The sequence below is a fragment of the Bufo bufo genome, chromosome 4 (genome assembly GCF_905171765.1).
Source record: "Bufo bufo chromosome 4, aBufBuf1.1, whole genome shotgun sequence".
Classification (NCBI taxonomy): Eukaryota; Metazoa; Chordata; class Amphibia; order Anura; family Bufonidae; genus Bufo; species Bufo bufo.
In genome coordinates, this window is record NC_053392.1 from 259,040,275 (window position 1) to 259,057,924 (window position 17,650).

At 43.3% G+C, this 17,650-nt stretch overlaps 1 protein-coding gene across 1 annotated transcript in view; it reads right to left on the reverse strand.

Annotated features, from left to right (window-relative positions):
* Nucleotides 1–17,650, reverse strand: part of CSMD1 (CUB and Sushi multiple domains 1) — a 2,494,699-nt gene that overhangs the window by 727,767 nt on the left and 1,749,282 nt on the right. The window contains exons 27-28 of the mRNA XM_040430026.1: nucleotides 2,255–2,446; nucleotides 606–744 (exon numbers count right to left, since the gene is read on the reverse strand). Coding sequence (XP_040285960.1) covers nucleotides 606–744; nucleotides 2,255–2,446 — 331 coding nt within the window. The remainder of the gene's footprint in view (nucleotides 1–605; nucleotides 745–2,254; nucleotides 2,447–17,650) is intronic.

The window sequence follows — 17,650 nt, forward strand, 5'->3', positions numbered from 1 at the left end:
GTGGAGGTCAATGTTAAAGGGGCGGGTACTATAGAGTTCACTGTTATGGGGGAAACTTTCGATATCTTTTTACAACACACGGAAACATAAAATGAAATAGATGAAATATACCCGTGCGAAGCCGGGTCCTTCTGCTAGTTTTTATATATATAAGAGATTCTGTTTCCATTCGTGACATGAACTTCGGAGATGAAGAACTGAGATCTATTGGTGACTCAAATAAATAAACTGTCACTTTAAGTGTTTATGCTACATATATTTACTACCTATAGAATAGTAATTACCTGCCTAATCCCACCTAATCTTTTGACATACCAGAATCCGAAGAAGCACATTAAGTATAGTCAGTGGATATACTACATTGCATTGAATCCGAACACCCAGTAATTTTGTATTCACATTACATTCACTTGCCATGTGCAGGAAAGCAATCTAATGTGCTTGTTATTCTGCCAGCCATGAGCCATCATTAATGGGGTGGGCACTGGAAATACAGTATGCTCCGGGGCTTAGTTATACAAAGTAATTAAGAGCTCATTGAAGTGACAAATTATCTGACATTTTGAAACCTGTTACATAGCTTTGTTTTTCTATAAAAAGTGTACCTTTTGAATATCAAGGCAATGACATAGTCTGGATTTACTTTTATTCTCCAGTCACATTCCTTTCCTGCAGGATAAGGTTGAGGGTAGTTTGGTGATAAAATAACACCCGCTGGGCCTGTTAGGTTTCCACCACATGCAGCTGTCATAGCAAGACAAAAAGAAACCAAATCAATTAGCTGTTAATCTATAGAACAGTATATTACAATTACACCATTTGTTTGTAAGCACTTTCTGGATCAATATTAGTATACAAACCAATTAGCCTTGTCTTTCAATTCAAATGTATTTAAAGTTATGTGAAAACTGTTTCTTAGGCTACATTCACACGACCGTGGTGTTTTGTGGATCCGCAAATGCAAATTACAGATCCGCAAAACACGGATACCGCCAATGTGCGTTCCACAATTTGCGGACCGCCGCTATCATAGAAAATGCCTATTCTTGTCTGCAATTGTGGACAAGAATAGGACATGTTCTATTTTTTTTGCAGGGCCGCGGCACACAGAGCAACGTATGCGGACAGTACACGGTGTGCTGTCCTCATCTTTTGCGGCCCCATAGAATTTAATGGGTCTGCACCTGTTCCATAAAATTGCAGAAAGGATGTGGACTCATTCATACGTTCGTGCGAATGTAGCGTTATGTGAATATCTCTTAACGTTAAGGACTATGGGGGAGATTTATCAAACTGGTGTAAAGGAAAACTGGCTTAGTTACTCAAAGCAACCAATCATATTCCACCTTTCATTTTCCAAAGAAGCTACTAAAAATGATAGGTGGAATATGATTGGTTGCTATTAGTGTTGAGCAAAGTTGAAAATTCGATTGGCTGCTTTGTGACAAATTACTTCATCGCGAAGCGCATTTCTTTGCATGTAGTGGGTGCAATGATGGGGAATGGTGATTGCATCGCCCCGCCCTACCCTCATCATTGCCCCCCCACGTTCATCACTGAATGTGACATCTGAGATTAAAAATGAAGGCATTCAGGGGTTAATCAGTTAAAACATTAAAGTCACATTATCCATTTGATCGTGAACAGCCCGCCACAGCCATCTTGATTGAAGACACCGTGAGAAATCTTGTGTGGTGAGGTCAATGATGATGTCATCACGAGCGAGATTTTGCACAGTATTTTTAATGAAGATGGCAATGGCGGGCTCTACATGCACAAATGGATAAGGTGAGTATGTTTTTTTGTTTTTACCATCATTTCAAGAAAAATTGATTTGTTACCATGACAAGCGAGGAAATTTGACTTTTGTGGCAAATCTAATTTTTCCTGAAATTCACATCAATGTCTACTTTGAATACTTTGATTTGCTGAACACTAGTTGCTATGAGCAGCTAACCCAGTTTTCCTTTACACCAGGTTTGATAAATCTCCCCCATTGTCTTTAAAACTGTGTTAAAAAATTGTACCCATACACCATAGATGAATTAGTTATTATTTTAATTGTGTGCTAGCATTCCCACAAAAGACCACAAAAAATGTGGATTTTTCACTAATTTGTATTAAAGTTGACATTGGCACCCCAAGTTTAAAATATCACATGATCTGTGATTCAAATGTTCACTAGAATGAAATCACCTGGAGGCATGTCTATACATAGGATAGAACTATACAATATATATTAGATTAAATATACCTATGCAGGTTGGAGGGTCCGGTTGCCAAAAGAATCTGTTATTTAGCTGCACACACATAATTTTAGTTTGTCCTTGGAGTTGATATCCAGGGTCACATTGAAAATTTATGGTATCTCCAGGTTCTCTGCTGTCTCCATATCTGGTACCATTTTGAGGAATTCCAGGGTCATTACAAGTTGATGCAACAGAAGCTGTGGGGAACAATATGATACTATGTTAAAAATGTTCTAATTATATTTTACATTGCATTATTCATGCATTTACATGGTAACACACATTTTTCTAAATGACAATGATTGTAACAATGTATCAACTAAATCACTAAATGACTAAAAGTCATTAAGATGAGAGGTTTTATAGTACTAAAAACATATTATGACTATTACTTTATGTACTTGGTTTCACATAAATTGCAAGAAACACAAAAAGGGCTCATGCACACTAGTGATGAGCGTCAGGGGCAATATTCGAATTTGCGATATTTCGCAAATATTTTGTAGAATATTCATCATATATTCGAAATCGAGATTATATTCTTGATTGCGAAAATCGTCAATTTGCGCTCAACACTAATGCACACGGCTGTTTCCTGGCTGTGGCCGTATTGCGGCTCGCATACAGCGGGTCCTCAATGCACGGGCACGGGCCGTGAGCGCCCCATGTGCACCCCATATCATGGATGCGGACCCATTCACTTGAATAGGTCCGCAATCCAGGAGATGCGGTGCGGTGTGGAATGTAGGCACGGATTGGAAGACAACAAAATCATTGAAGAGTGCTTCCATGGGTTTTCTGTCCGTGCCTCCACACCACAAAGTAGTGCATGCACTACTTTTTTGCGGTGCGGACTGTCGGAAGCAGATCACAGACCCCATTCAAGTGGTACCAAGCATGTGGCGGCCCCACGGTCAGTACCCTTGCATTGCGGACCTCAATTTGCAGTCCGCAGCATGAGCCGGCCAGCACACGGTGTGCATGAGTCATTATGCTGAAGGTTTCACTATAAAACTACTGAACTATATATATAAAATAATAATATTAATAATCATAATATTTAGTAAGCAGTGGATTTGTAGTTCCATTTGAGACACAATGCTAACTTCATACAACTAATCTTACTAAAGTATTATTCAGATTATTTATAAAATGTGTTTTCTACATAACAAGAAAATTCAATGACTGTAAAAAAAAAATCAATAATGCAGCAATGTGGGATGCTTAAAAGCAAAGCAAAAAAGTTTTATTAAGTATACAGTCGTGGCCAAAAGTTTTGAGAATTACATAAATATTGGAAATTGGAAAAGTTGCTGCTTAAGTTTTTATAATAGCAATTTGCATATACTCCAGAATTTTATGAAGAGTGATCAGATGAATTGCATAGTCCTTCTTTGCCATGAAAATTAACTTAATCCCAAAAAAAACTTTCCACTGCATTTCATTGCTGTCATTAAAGTAATCGTCTTGTTAACTCAGGTGAGAATGTTGACGAGCACAAGGCTGGAGATAATTATGTCAGGCTGATTGGGTTAAAATGGCAGACTTGACATGTTAAAAGGAGGGTGATGCTTGAAATCCTTGTTCTTCCATTGTTAACCATGGTGACCTGCAAAGAAACGCGTGCAGCCATCATTACGTTGCATAAAAATGGCTTCACAGGCAAGGATATTGTGGCTACTAAGATTGCACCTCAATCAACAATTTATAGGATCATCAAGAACTTCAAGGAAAGAAGTTCAATTCTTGTTAAGAAGGCTTCAGGGCGTCCAAGAAAGTCCAGCAAGCGCCAGGATTGTCTCCTAAAGAGGATTCAGCTGCGGGATCGGAGTGCCACCAGTGCAGAGCTTGCTCAGGAATGGCAGCAGGCAGGTGTGAGCGCATCTGCACGCACAGTGAAGCGAAGACTTTTGGAAGATGGCCTGGTGTCAAGAAGGCCAGCAAAGAAGCCACTTCTCTATAAAAAAAAAACATCAGGGACAGATTGATCTTCTGCAGAAAGTATGGTGAATGGACTGCTGAGGACTGGGGCAAAGTCATATTCTCCGATGAAGCCTCTTTCCGATTGTTTGGGGCATCTGGAAAAAGGCTTGTCCGGAGAAGAAAAGGTGAGCGCTACCATCAGTCCTGTGTCATGCCAACAGTAAAGCATCCTGAGACCATTCATGTGTGGGGTTGCTTCTCATCCAAGGGAGTGGGCTCACTCACAATTTTGCCCAAAAACACAGCCATGAATAAAGAATGGTACCAAAACACCCTTCCAACAGCAACTTCTTCCAACAATCCAACAACAGTTTAGTGAAGAACAATGCATTTTCCAGCACGATAGAGCACCGTGCCATAAGGCAAAAGTGATAACTAAGTGGCTCGGGGACCAAAACGTTGACATTTTGGGTCCATGGCCTGGAAACTCCCCAGATCTTAATCCCATTGAGAACTTGTGGTCAATACTCAAGAGGCGGGTGGACAAACAAAAACCTACTAATTCTGACAAACTCCAAGAAGTGATTATGAAAGAATGGGTTGATATCAGTCAGGAATTGGCCCAGAAGTTGATTGAGAGCATGCTCAGTCGAATTGCAGAGGTCCTGAAAAAGAAGGGCCAACACTGCAAATACTGACTCTTTGCATAAATGTAATGTAATTGTCGATAAAAGCCTTTGAAACGTATGAAGTGCGTGTAATTATATTTCACTACATCACAGAAACAACTAAAACAAAGATCTAAAAGCAGTTTAGCAGCAAACTTTGTGAAAACTAATATTTGTGTCATTCTCAAAACTTTTGGCCACGACTGTACATTCTAAAAAGGAAGGAGGGGAATAGGGTTGAGCAAACCCGAACTGTAAAGTTCGGGTTCGTACCGAACTTTAGGATTTTTGGACCCCGGACCCGAACCCCAACATTTCAGTAAAAGTTCGGGTTCGGTGTTCGGCGCATTCTTGGCGCTTTTTGAAAGGCTGCAGAGCAGCCAATCAACAAGCGGTTAACTGTCTGACCTTAGAAGCCATCACAGCCATGCCTACTAATGGCATGGCTGTGATTGGCCAGTGTAGCATGTGACCCAGCCTCTATATAAGCTGGAGTCATATAGCGCTGCTGTGCTTAGTGTAGGGAGAGGATGCTGCTGGTGATTTCAGGGAGAGAATAGGAGAGATTCTTTGCTCAAAATCTGAATCTAACTCAGCGATCTACATACATTGTGTTTTGTGGGTGCAGGGCACAATTTTTTTTATCCTGCCTTGAGCCCAGTGTCCGAAAATAACTTTAATAAGTCAGTTAGGTGGGCGGCAGTGGCTGCCATTTTATGCAAGCTCAGTGCACTAGCACTGCATCTGAGCTTTCGGGACATTGAAAATCCCAACTTTTTAGGCAATATACAACATCTGGATTAGTCAGTGTGCAATTTAAGCTAGAAATACGCCCATCATTTTCTGGGGTTTTGCCAAAAACAACTATTTTCAGGCCTTGCAGCATCAGCACGTGTGAAATGACATGAATAAAACACCCTTTTTGGGGCAAAATACACAATATTAAAGGCCTTGCAGCATCTTGACGTTTGAAATTCCTGGGTTATATACTGCTGCCATATTGAGTTATTAAACAAACACCCGTTTGGGCAAAAAAAGTTTATTTGGCAGCCTTTGCTGCATATGTCATTGTGAGATACACCCTTAATATATTTGGGTTAGATTCAGATATTTGAAATACCGCCATTTGGTGCCCAAATCTTTAATTCAGGCCTACTGTGGGTCAGGCCGTGTGAGATATACCCTTTAAATACAGGGGTTTGATTCAGGCATTTGAAATACAGCCATTTAGGGCAAAGAAATCTTTAATTGAGGCCTACATTAGGTCAGGCCGTGTAAGATACACCCTTTACATACATGGGTTTGATTCAGGCATTTGAAATACAGCCATTTTTGGCAAGTAAATCTTTAATTGAGGCCTACATTGGGTCAGGCAGCGTGAGATACACCCTTTACATACAGGCGTTTGATTCAGGCATTTAAAATACAGCCATTTTGGGCAAAAAAATCTTTAATTCAGGCCTAGTCTGATCCAGCCATGTGAGATACACCCTTTACATACTGTCGTTCTATTCTACTATTAATTAAACACCCATTTAGGGCAAGATCCTAAATTCAAGAAATATGAGGAGAGCGTCAATTAAGGGACGTGGCCCCGGTCGTGCTGCTGCTGGTGGAGCTCCTGTTGCAGGGAGAGGACGTGGTCGATCTGTGCCAGCTACATGCACAAGTGAAAACCCTTCCTCAGGTGCAAGAAGGCGACAGAACCTGCAGCGGTATTTGGTCGGGCCTGATGCGGCACTACGAATGGTGAGGCCAGAACAAGTATAGGCGATAGTAGATTGGGTTGCTGACAGTGGATCCAGTTCATTTACATTGGCTCCCACCCAGTCTCCTGCTGAAAGACCACAGTTGGCACCTGCAGCCGATGTCCATCAGTCTTTCACCTCACCCCCTTGCAAATCAGCCAGGCAGTCTGAGCCCCAAGTCATGCAGCAGTCTCTTTTGCTTTTTGATGACTCTGTTAGCAGGGTTTCCCAGGGCCATCCCCCTAGCCCTGCCCCAGAAGTGGAAGAGATTGAGTGCACTGATGCCTAACCACTTATCTTTCAAGATGAGTACATGGGAGGACCATCGCAGCACGTCTTGGATGATGACGAAACTCAGGTGCCAACTGCTGGGGCTTTTGAAAGTGTGCAGACCGACAAGGAAGGCAGGGGTGAAGACTGGGTGGAAGATGATGTGGAGGACAATGAGGTCCTCAAACCCACATGGAATCAAGGTCATGCAAGTGACTTATGTAGTTCGGAGGAAGAGGCGGTGGTCACACAAAGCCACTAGCACAGCAGAAGAGGGAGCATTGTGCAAAAGCGGAGCGGCCATCCTTTAGACAGTACGCCTGCTACTGCCCACCGCAGCAAGGGACTGAGCATACCAAAGCCAGCTCCAAGGAGTTCCCTGGCGTGGCAGTTCTTCAGACCTGCGGTTTGCTGCGCTTTCTGCAGTTTCTGATTCGCGGGGATCAGAAACTTTAAAATGCCCAAAATGTCGATTTTGCACCCCCCCCTGCACCCCTGCATGATTTTATGCCGGCGGGTGGTGCAGGAAGGGGGTTGCGGGCAGTGCGGGCGGTGCGATCCCCCGCCTGCCTCCTCTTGAAAATTCGTTGGTGGCCAGTGGTTATACCAGAGTGTCAGCACATTGCTGACACTCTGGTATAAACGGCTGACATCTGTGCAGATGTCAGCCATTTAACCCTTTCCATACCGCGGTCCGTACGGACCGCTGTATGGAAAAGGTTAACTGTCAGGGAGCTCCCTCCCTCTCCCATCGGGGGGCTGCTGTGCCTTTGCAGCCCCCAGACAGGATGGGATCACAGAGGGAGGGAGCCCCCCTCCTTACCCTTCCCCGTCTGCGAAGTTGTGGCCACAACTGAGCAGACTGGGAAGGTTCCCATGGCAACAGGACGCCTTCTCAGGCATCCTGCTGTCCATGGTGCTGAACAGATCTGTGCTAAAGGCATAGATCTGTTCAGACAAAGTGTAAGTAAAATACAGTACAATACACTATATAGTGTACTGTACTGTATTATACAGACATCAGACCCACTGGATCTTCAAGTGGGTCTGGGTCAAAAAAAAAAAAAAAAATAGTGAAAATAGTAAAGATAAAAAAAATAACATTTATCACTGAATAAAAAAAATTAAATAAAAATTGCACTACACATATTAGGTATCGCCGAGTCCGTAACAACCTGATCTATAAAACGGTCATGTTACTTTCCCCGCACGGTGAACGCCATAAAAATAAAAAAATAAAAACTATGACAAAATTGAAATTTTGCCCACCTTACTTCCCAAAAACGGTAATAAAAGTGATCAAAAAAGTTGCATATACGCCAAAATAGTACCAATCAAACCGTCATCTCATCCCGCAAAAATCATACCCTACCCAAGACAATCGCCCAAAAACTGAAAAAACTATGGCTCTTAGACTATGGGTATTGACGCGTCCGTATTGACCGGCTCTATAAAAATATCACATGACCTAACCCCTCAGGTAACCACCATAAAAATAAAAAAAAACGGTGTAAAAAAAGCCATTTTTTGTCATCTTACGTCACAAAAAGTGTAATAGCAAGCGATCAAAAAGTCATATGCACTCCAAAATAGTGCCAATCAAACCGGCATCTCATCCCACAAAAAATGAGACCCTACCTAAGATAATCGCCCAAAAACTGAAAAAAACTATGGCTCTCAGACTATGGAGACACTAAAACATGATTTTTTTTGTTTCAAAAATGAAATCATCGTGTAAAACTTACATAAATAAAAAAAATTGTATACATATTAGGTATTGCCGAGTCCGTGACAACCTGCTCTATAAAAATACCACATGATCTAACCTGTCAGATGAATGTTGTAAATAACAAAAAAAAAACGGTGTCAAAAAAGCTATTTCTTGTTATCTTGCCTCACAAAAAGTGTAATATAGAGCAACCAAAAATCATATGTACCCTAAACTAGTACCAACAAAACTGCCACCCTATCCCGTAGTTTCTAAAATGTGGTCACTTTTTGGGAGTTTCTACTCTAGGGGTGCATCAGGGGGACTTCAAATGGGACATGGTGTCAAAAAAAACAGTCCAGCAAAATCTGCCTTCCAAAAACCGTATGGCGTTCCTTTCCTTCTGCGCCCTGCCGTGTGCCCGTACAGCAGTTTACAACCACATATGGGGGGTTTCTGTAAACTACAGAATCAGGGCCAGAAATAATGAGTTTTGTTTGGCTGTTAACTCTTGCTTTGTAACTGGAAAAAAAATATTAAAATGGAAAATCTGCCAAAAATGTGAAATTTTTAAATTGTATCTCTATTTTCCATTAAATCTTGTGCAACACCTAAAGGGTTAACAAAGTTTGCAAAAAATCTGTTTTGAATACCTTGAGGGGTGTAGTTTCTTAGATGGGGTCACTTTAATGGAGTTTTTACTCTAGGGGTGCATCAGGGGGGCTTCAAATGGGACATGGTGTCAAAAAAAAAGTCCAGCAAAATCTGCCTTCTAAAAACCATGCAGCGCTCCTTTCCCTCTACGCCCTACTGTGTGCCCGTACAGTAGTTTACGGCCACATATGGGGTGTTTCTGCAAACTACAGAATCGGGGCAATAAATATAGCATTTTGTTTGGCTGTTAACCCTTGCTTTGTTACTGAAAAAAATTGATTAAAATGGAAAATTTGCCAAAAAATCTAAATTCTGAAGTTTTAACACCATTTGCCATTAACTCTTGTGGAACACCTAAAGAGTTAACAAAGTTTGTACAAATCAGTTTTGAATACCTTGAGGGGTGTAGTTTATAGAATGGGGTCAATTTTGGGTGGTTTCTATTATGTAAGCCTCGCAAAGTGACTTCAGACCTGAACTGGTCCCTAAAAATTGGGTTTTTGAAAATTTCAGAAAAATTTCAAGATTTGCTTCTAAACTTCTAAGCCTTGTAACATCCCCAAAAAATAAAATATCATTCCCAAAATGATCCAAACATGAAGTAGACATATAGGGAATGTAAAGTAATAACTATTTTTGGAGGTATTACTATGTATTATAGAAGTAGAGAAATTGAAACTTGGAAATTTGCAATTTTTTACAAATTTTCTGGTAAATTTGGTATTTTCTTATAAATAAAAAAGATTTTTTTTACTTCGTTTTACCAGTGTCATGAAGTACAATATGTGACGAAAATACAATCTCAGAATGGCCTTGATAAGTCGACGCATTTTAAAGTTATCAGCACTTAAAGTGACAGTGGTCAGATTTGCAAAAAAATGGCCAAGTCCTTAAGGTGAAATAGGGCTGAGTCCTTAAGGGGTTAAAGGCCTTATGGCGGTGGCTGTCCCACAGTACGTCGTGCCCAGCCACCACTACTTTTCCAGGAGAGCCATCCCTTCCCTGCACAACCTAGTGGGGGACAAAATCAGGTGTGCACTGCGCAACGCCATCTGTGGCAAGGTGCACCTCACTACGGATACGTGGACCAGTAAGCACGGTCAGGGACATTATATCTCCATAACAGCACACTGGGTAAATGCAGTGGCAGCTGGGCCTGAGGCGGATAGCAGTTTGGCGCATATCCTTCCACCACCGAGGATTGCAGGGTGCTTCAGTTTGCCTCCTGTTGCTTCCTCCTCCTACTCTGCTTCCTCATCCTCTACCAGCTCCTCATCCGGTCAGCGTAACACCTTCACCACCAACTTCAGTACAGCCAGGGGTAAACGACAGCAGGCAGTTTTAAAACTTATCTGTTTGGGGGACAAACCCCACACAGCGCAGGAGCTGTGGACGGGCCTTGAACAACAGACCGATGAGTGGTTGGTGCCAGTGAGCCTCAAGCCCGGCCTGGTGGTGTGCGATAATGGGCGAAATCTCGTAGCAGCTCTGGGACTAGCCGTCTTTACGCACATCCTATGCCTGGAGCATTTGCTAAATTTGGTGATGCAGAGATTCCTTAAAAATTACCCCGATATGTCAGAGCTGCTGCATAAAGTGCGGGCCATCTGTGCGCGCTTTCGGCGTTCTCACCCTGCTGCTGCTCTCCTGTTAGCGCTGCAGCGCAACTTTGGATTGCCGCTCACCGCCTCATATGCGACGTGCCCACAAGGCACCTTACACATGCTGGCCAGACTGTGCAAGCAGCAGCAGGCGATAGTGGAGTTTCAGCTGCAGCATGCACGGGTGAGTCGCTCGGCGGAACAGCACCACTTCACCACCAATGACTGGGCCTCCATGAGAGACCTGTGTTCCTTGTTGCGCTGTTTCGAGTACTCCACCAACATGGCCAATGCCGATAACGCCGTTCTCAGCGTTACGATCCCACGTCTATGCCTCCTTGAAAAATCGCTGATGGCTATGATGGAAGAGGATGTGGCACAGGAGGAGGAGGAGGAAGAGGAAGAGGGATCATTTCATAGGGTTTCCAGCCAGTCATTTACAAGTGGCTCCGAGGGTGGGTTTCTGCACCCACAAACACCAGGTACACAATTGTCCAGCCAGGGCACAGTTCTGGAGGATGACGAGGTGGAGGATGTGGAGGAGTAGATTGAGGAGGGGGAGGAACCATGTTCACAGCAGGGTGGCACCCAGACCAGCTCATGGTAATCACTGGTGCGTGGCTGGGAGGATACAGAGGACACAGACGATACACCTCCCACAGAGGACAGCTTTTCGTTGCCTCTGGGCAGCCTGGCACACATGAGCGATTACATGCTGCAGTGTCTCCGCAACGACTGCCGAGTTGCCCACATTCTAACTTGTGCTGATTACTTGGTGGCCACGCTGCTGGATCCTCGTTACAAGTACAACGTACCGTCCTTAATTCCCTCACTGGAGTGTGATCGTAAGATGCGCGAGTACAAGCGCACGCTGGTAGACACCTGACAGCGGGGGCACAGTGAAAGCACAAGGCGAAGGCAGAGGACGAGGAAGAGGTCGCCAATGCAGCTGGGGCACCACCAGCACCTCAGAAGGCAGGGTTAGCATGGCCGAAATGTGGAAAAGCTTTGTCAGCACGCCTCAACAACCAGCACCACCAGCTGATATGGAACGTGTTAGCAGGAGGCAGCATTTCACCAACATGGTGGAGCAGTATGTGTGCACACGCCTACACGTACTGAATAACGGGTCTGCCCTGTTCAACTTCTGGGTCTCCAAATTGGGCACATGGCCTGAGCTTGCCCTTTACGCCTTGGATGTGCTGGCCTGCCCTGCCTTAACATGTGTTTAGCACGGCAGGGGGCGTCATCACAGACAAGCGCAGCCGCCTGTCCACAGCCAATGTGGACAAGCTCACGTTCATTAAAATGAACCAGGCATGGCTCCCTCAGGACTTGTCTGTACCTTGTGCAGAATAGACATGTATACCGGCACTAACCAGACATTGTTATACTGCAGCACAATTGCTCATTCTTGTATTTTGGATATTTCACACTCTTTTGGAGTGTACCCTAATGAAAAAAATAAAAAAATGTAAACCAAAAACCTGTGTTGGCTACCTCGTCTTCCTCCACTGCCGCTTCCACCTACACCGCTTCGTCCACCGCCTCCTCAAACTCCTACTCCATATGGAACTCCACCTCCTAAATATTTTTATTTTATTTATTTGTACATATTTTATTTTATATCATTTCACTACTTTGTCAGTTACATTTTCTGGTGAAATTCACCTAGTAGGCCGGTAAGAAAAAAAAAAATTATTGTCAGTTACATTTTCTGGTGAAATTCACCAATCTTTGGTTGTGATGTACCACTGCTATACCGAGTAGACAGCTTAATAAATTTCAATAATTTTTCTCTAACATTTTCGGGTGACAATAAACAATTTTTTTCTGTCATAGACCCCTCCTCTACCAATTAGACAGGTTAATAAATTGCACTAATTTTTCTGTTACATTCTTGGGTTGACATTATACAATTTAAGACATGAATAAACACCATAGGTGACAGGGAATAAAATTTAACAAATTATTCAGAAATTAATGCTCGCCACATCTTTTCATTCAATGCTTAAACTTTAAAAAGTTGTCACACTTTTATGCTTTAATAATTTCTCCCATATTTCAACTCTATAATTTGAAATTTGAAAAAATGAATCCTTCCTTGGCTGTGGTCTCTCTTTCTCACGCTCCCTCTCCGGCTTGGAACCCTGATTCCCCACCACCCATGATCACCATGGTAGGCGCAGAAAAGAACATCGAAAGTTGATAGAGCAGATATCCAAATGGATAGTGGATGGGGCACCTCTACATAGGTGACAGGAACAGAAATTTAAAAAAATCGTCAATTACATTGTCAGGTGACATTTTTCAAATTCTGCCAGATAGAAACCCCTGCTCTGCATAGGTGACAGGGCCTCTCCTGGATAACGTTTAAAAATCAAAAATACCACAGTGACATTCCCTATAATTTTTTTATAATCATTCCAATAACCGGGCATCTTAAGAGTCCTGTATTGGTCTTTATCGTCACTACCTCCCGAGTCGGGAGTGGGTAATTGCCTCGCGCCCCCTCCTTAACTTGGAAGCTTATGCTTCAATACTTTGTCCCACATTTCTGCTTGTTTACATTTAATTTCATCCATTCACCTCCCTTGCATCTGGTATCTTTTTCTCAGGCTCCCTCTCCGGCCTGGAACCCTGATTCCCCGCCACCTGTGATCACCATGGTAGGCGCATAAAAAGTTGATAGAGCAGATATCAAATTGGATCGTGAACATCACGGGGACATGCAACATGGTTGGGCAGTAAGTGTGCACACGCCTACACGAACTGACTGACAGGGGTCAGCCCCTGCAACTTCTGGGTCTCCAAATTGGGCACATGGCCTGAGCTTACCCTTTACGCCTTGGAGGTGCTGGCCTGCCCTGCATCCAGTGTATTGTCTGAACGTGTGTTTAGCACGACTGCAGGGGGTTATCACAGGTTATATTTCCCAATGTTTTGGGGTGTACCCTAATTGAAAAAAATAAAATTTAAAACCAAAAAGCAGTGTAGGCTAAACTCCTCCTCCACCGCCGCTTCCACCTACACCGCCACATCCACTGCCTCCTGAACCTCCTACTCCATATGGACCTCGTCCTCCTAGATCAAGATTATATATTTTTTTTTACCTATTTTATGTTATTTTAAATCATTTCCCTATCCACATTTGTTTGCAGAGCACTTGCCATGCTCTTAACCACATTTTGATGCCATTTGCAGCTCTCTAGCCCTTTCCATGACAATTTTACAGCCATTTTAGTGCTCAAAAGTTCCGGGCCCCATTGAATTCAATGGGGTTTGGGTTCGGGGTCAAGTTCGGGTCACATTCGTGTCCCGAACTCGAACTTTTTGTGAAGTTCGGCTGAGCCCATCGAACCCGAACATCCAGGTGTCTGCTCAACTCTAGAGGGGAACAATGAAATACACAGGGCAGGGGGAGATATCTATCAGAGACCCACCATATAGGTATCACAATGTTGGAAAAAGCCCCTGAACTACACCACTAGCCCTCAATGTACAAATAAGGTCACAATGATCATGTACAACACAGTGACAATTGACCAAGCCACCCACAATCAGTTACAAATGTGGTCTGCAACAATGTATATAAATGTATCCACTATGAATATCACAACATGGACTCAATGTAACTCTACAGTCCAAATGTGAACGCAGATACAAGATGCACAAACACTCAAGCTGACTTTCCAAGCTGATTTGCAGCTTATTGCAGACCACATGTAAAAAGAAAAAATTCTTCCGGCTCAAAAATAAAGGCAAGCCCTGCTCTAAGTGTGGTTACAGAAACATGGTGCCTGGCTCAACGCGTTTCTACAGTCAAGCGTCCTCAGGAGCACTCCCTGTAATGTTTTTTTCTAAAGATGACTTAGATTATTGTGCTGCAAGAGCGCGCTCCCCCTCTCTCACTAGGGGCAGCGCTCTGGCACTTGGACGGCCGTGAAGCGGCCGCTGATACTCCAGCTATTTAAAGTATAAGCCTCGCCTACCTACAAGAGGCTAGGGAACACCCAACTCATCGGAGGAACCGGCCTACAAGCAAACGCTGAGATCAGCAGTGAGTCATGCCAGTCCTGAGCTGTCTCATTATAGGTGGCGGACCCTCTGAGACATTGCTCATCCAAATGAGCAGGGAAAAGAGGCGGATGAGCAAAGAAACAAACTAACAGCTTGGATGGATAGATCACAAGTATATAATAGCGGGCCCCAGTGCGTCCTCAGAGTGTATAGAAGAATGACATTGCACAGCCGAATGAAAGGCTGTGACTATACATGATGACGTGTCCCAACAACCAGCCATAACATACACTCCTATGAATGGACCCCTGTATAGATTAGCACACAATATAACCTGAGCATATAATTCAAGCTGAATAGATCATTCTCCTGATCAAAGCATCACCAAAGTGAATGATGTACACAAGTCTCTGCAGTGAACATGGCTGAGAGGAAACCAGCCCTGTGTTCCCATTTGGACTGTAGAGTTACATTGAATCCATTTTGTGATATTCATAGTGGATACATTTCTATACATTGTTGCAGACCACATTTGTAACTGATTGTGGGTGGCTTGGTCAATTGTCACTGTGTTGTACCCTTATTTGTACATTGAGGGCTAGTGGTGAAGTTCAGGGGCTTTTTCCACCATTGTGATGGTGGGTCTCTGATAGATATCTCCCTCTGCCCTGTGTATTTCATTATTCCCCTCCTTCCTTTTTAGAATGTATATTTTATAAAACTTTTTTGTTTTGTTTTTAAGCATCCCACATTACTGGATTATTCATTTGTCCATAAAAGGGGTGCATACCTGCAATTTTGAGAACCTATGTGAACCTGTAATAAAATTCCAATCAGGAAACATCTAAGGATAGATTGGAAAAATATTTAACTCCTCAGTCATTCCCATTAGTGAAATAGAGCACTCATTTACAATGAACTGACAGCTGAGAGAACTTTATGTACGTCTGTTAAAACACTAGCACTCTCTATTCATTTCGCTGCTCTAATCTGTATGATCTGCATGATCAGTGTATGGGAGGAAGCTAAATATTATTAGCCTTAAACAAGCTGATGTCATTCAGCTTTCTGTTACACCAAGATATTGCTGGAATCTGGAGAGGTATGATTAAGTAAAAAGTTTCCCATTTACTTCCATAAACCCCCAGCAATTTTACTATTGAAGTTTTTTTTTGCAACCTTTATAACGATGATTAAGCCTTAGGAAACATAATAAGTATCAGGTCGGCAGGGTTCCTAAACAATCTGCTGATTGCATACCACACAGCAGGCTCTGGGGCCAGCACTGTATACTGTGTAGTGGTGGTGCCTGGTTACTACATCTCTATCCCAGAGGGGACATCCTCTGCGTCTGGAGGAAAGAAGGTTTGTACACAAACATAAAAAAGGATTCTTTACGGTAAGAGCAGTGAGACTATGTAGCTCTCTGCCTGAGGAGGTGGTGATGGTAAGTACAATAAGGGAATTCAAGAGGGGCCTGGATGTATTTCTGGAGGGTAATAACATTACAGGCTATAGCTACTAGAGAGGGGTCGTTGATCTAGAGAGTTATTCTGATTGCCTGATTGGAGTCGGGAAGGAATTTTTTATTCCACTAAAGTTGGGAAAATTGGCTTCTACCTCACAGTTTTTTTTTGCCTTCCTCTGGATCAACTTGCAGGATAACAGGCCGAACTGGATGAACAGATGTCTTTTTTCGGCCTTATGTACTATGTTACTGTCACAACTAAGAGTGGAGGAAACTCTCAGCCGTGCGATGTAAGAGGATGGATGGTAGCTGCTAGGCCAGGACCACAGGATCAGGGAGCAGGTAACCTCCTATCGCGTCCCTAATACTGACCCTGACTCCTAACTGTATGAGCCAACCCAGATGGTAGGAGGGCTCATACTCTGGAACCTAGGGTCCCTACTATCCCTCAGGAAAACCCTGTGCTAGGAGCAGGGTAAGACGACCTGTTCCTCCAAGACACGGACAAACAGGAGTTTCACTGGCCAAGCTGCAAGGAAGGAGGAACATATACAGACATATGGATATGGCAGGTGAACTACACCAGTTCCAAACCTACCTGCCACAGCCTCGCTGACTGGAACCCATGCACCAGTACTGCTGTCCACATAAACACCAAGGACACAGCACACCACAAAACACATAGGTAACCAGGACATCCATAGCTGCAATAAACATAGAAAGGATAACAACATCAACTTAACATCATACATAACTTTTATGACCACAAGGGTGGCCCTCACTGGACAGATGGCAAATGAACCAGGAGGATGACTCCAGCATAAACATGGCAGGAGTACCCCTGAGACTTCTGGCATCCAGCAGGAGCTAAATAGCCCAAGCAGCCACACCCACACACACACACACACCAGGAAAGGAGTTGACCCTTTCATCACCAGAGAAGATAAGTGTCACTTAAAGGAGAAGTGTACACAGAACAAACTCCCTAACACCAAACATAAAAAGTGAACACTTAAACTCACACGTTGCCAGAGGCAACCGCATGCCATGACAGCGAGCAGCCTAGCCTCCAGCTCCAGCTACTACACTGCCAACAACCATATGTTGCCAACGGTAACCACACGTGAGGCAACATACACAGAGCCCTCACCTGTGGTTGACAACAAAGAACAAACAGCTGACAACTGCATGCGACCAAAGAGTCACGACCAAAACCATGGTCGTGACAGTTACTTGTATGGGATTGAGCTACAATAACCTGACATGATCACTACATAGCATTTAGAGCTGTGCTTGAGTTCTGATACACTAATGCTCTGCAATAAACTTTTCAGCTAGAGT